Source organism: Montipora foliosa, chromosome 13, assembly GCF_036669935.1.
Source record: "Montipora foliosa isolate CH-2021 chromosome 13, ASM3666993v2, whole genome shotgun sequence".
NCBI classification, from domain to species: domain Eukaryota; kingdom Metazoa; phylum Cnidaria; class Anthozoa; order Scleractinia; family Acroporidae; genus Montipora; species Montipora foliosa.
This window is the reverse complement of record NC_090881.1, coordinates 36,457,418-36,459,917: the sequence shown is the minus strand read 5'-3', so window position 1 is coordinate 36,459,917 and position 2,500 is coordinate 36,457,418. Positions and strand designations below refer to the sequence as shown.

At 39.2% G+C, this 2,500-nt stretch overlaps 1 protein-coding gene across 5 annotated transcripts in view; it reads left to right on the top strand.

Annotated features, from left to right (window-relative positions):
* The window catches only part of LOC137984131 (hemicentin-2-like), a 40,667-nt gene that overhangs the window by 24,426 nt on the left and 13,741 nt on the right, over positions 1-2,500 (top strand). For all 5 annotated transcript variants that reach the window (XM_068831348.1, XM_068831351.1, XM_068831350.1 and 2 more), the window contains one exon: positions 1,858-2,121. In XM_068831348.1, coding sequence (XP_068687449.1) covers positions 1,858-2,121 — 264 coding nt within the window. The remainder of the gene's footprint in view (positions 1-1,857; positions 2,122-2,500) is intronic.

Below are 2,500 nucleotides of genomic sequence, written 5' to 3'. Positions count from 1 at the left end.
GATCTGCGTCACACGGTCCAGATGATTGGGAAAGTTGATTCTAGTTCTACTTTCCTGACCATAACGATGCTTTTGACCAAGACAATTTTTAATAGAAACGTGTGTCTGAAATGATCTGTTTCCTATTGGCGACACACTATTGTTCGCCTTGAAACGCGTCCAATCAGACTTGAAGTAAGTGCGATCCTTTTTCTTCTCACTTCGCAGAGGATTATTGGTACGCTTGTCTGCGATTGCTTCAGATTTAAATGGAAAGATTTGCCTCCTGTGTTTACGATCGTCTGCGATAAGGCCGACGCAGACACCTTGCGATCGTCGCAGACTGTTGCAGATCATATGGAAACTAGGCTTTACCAACTGTGCTGATTACAAGTCATATTTATGACCTTTTCTTGTTTAAGCTGAAGCAAGCACTTACAGGACTTAAATAATAAGAAATGCTATTTCTGACAGTTGTAGCCTGCGAAATTAACAGAAATAGATATTTTGCCGGCACGGACCAGAGGACCAGAGGACCCACAAAAGACAACAACAAAAGGCTGCCAGCGTAATTTGTTACCACGAGAAATGGACGTTTTGCATACGTTATTCTAGGAAACCGAGAACGAACCAGCCGAGAAAATATAGAGACTTGTGGCATTAGATACAATCAACTCTCCGTTAACGGACACTCTCGTAAGCAGGCAGCTCATCTTACAGACACTTTTTTCAATTCCCATTTTACCTTCGAATAAGCGGACACTCTCTCGTAAACGGATGTGGACACTTTTGAATTTTTGTTTATGCTCTCTTAAGGGTGGTAGCACTTCACTACCAAACTGTTGCCATTGATCCCTTTAAATAGTCATTTCCCGAGTCCGTTTAACTCTACATTTAGCATTTTTTGCCAAATGTGTTCCATTTAACATTTGTTTGTCTGTTTCAACTCACAACCATTTTTGGTAAATCACATGACCAAAACAGAAAATGCCTTAAAACTCAGCGAGTTGACTGTGTTTTTCACAAAATAATAATTTTTAACGCAACAGTACAAGAACAGTCTTAACACAGTCTTAATCTGTAGTATGGTTTTTTAAAAATGTTATTTCTTTAAAAAGTTATGACGTCATAAGGTCCTCCTTTGATTCACTTTTCAAAATAATTATCAGTTCCATTTTTTGTCCAAGTATAAATTCCATGCCACGGTTTACGTAAAACTAGGGAATGGTTCCCATCCGGTGAAGAAACCGCCTCTTCCTTTCGTTTCTTGAGTTTTTTTAATACATGTTTTTCACTGCAACGCACGGCAGAAGACTGAGACTAGTTGCGCATGCGCCTTTCGATTGCAGTGAAGTCAGATTGCCATTGGGTAAGTTTCCTCAAAGAACCATCCCTGCAACCTTTTTGTTGGGCTCTTCCTAAGTAACCATTGTCTTTTTGTAGTTAAGTGCTACCCCTCTTAAGCGGACACCCCACATATAATAATTGACTCTTGGCAATGAAATTTGTCGTTAATTTGCAATTCAAACAAAACTATGACCTTCGACAGAGCAATAGAATAATGGGGTTAGTTTTGTGAAATCTCTATTTGTCCGTGGGAAGGCAAGCTGTCCGTTCGTTTGACATGAGCAAGAGTCCAATAATAATATTGTTGTGGACATTCTCGTAAGTGGACAGCTCTACTAACGGACGCTTTTTTCCAATTTCCGTTGGTGTCTGCTTACAAGAGTGTTGCCGTTATGTCCGAAAAGGCAAGAAATGGCAAAAATTGCAAATTTGCTGAAATTCAGCCGAAGCCGCCATTTTGGCCAGATGTTTGACTATTGGATAAAATACTGTAGTTACAATGTTTGTTTTATATTTTAAATTTTTTCTTAGATAAACCAACTAAGACAACTTTCACAACGGGAAATGTGCGTAACACCGCTGTGCAAGGATCAACTGTTACTCTTACGTGCATTGCAAATGGATTTCCTGCACCTAAATACATTATTAGACGTAATGGCACACGAGTGATACAAAGTGGCGGCAAGTACATAATCACTAACATCAAACTCAATGCGGAATATGACACATATTCGTGTCATTCATTCAATGACGAAGGACCAGGGACAAATGAGACCCTCACGATCACTGTAGAAAGTAAGTATCAGGATTTAGCCTACACTAGGGGCAAATTTTCTCTTTTTTTTTTTTTTGGTAATACCAAATAACAATGCTAGATATATTAGTTGCACAAACCAGGGTACACCACTGAGCTAACTTTCAAGTTACTTGCTCACCCTACAAGATTCATGATTTTGACTTAAACGTTTATTTTTCTCATATATATGTAATTTGCTCGTCCGTATCTTGGGATCCATTCTCCAGGTGACGTTGTCTTAAGGGCACCATCGTAGCTTGCAGTTGTTGTGTTTGTGAGCATTAATAGAAACACACTCAAAGCAGTTTTGAAGTTTGGTGGTTCTTTGAATTATTAATTTGTGACGTCAACCCGGTGTGGAACCTATTCTCCTTCATT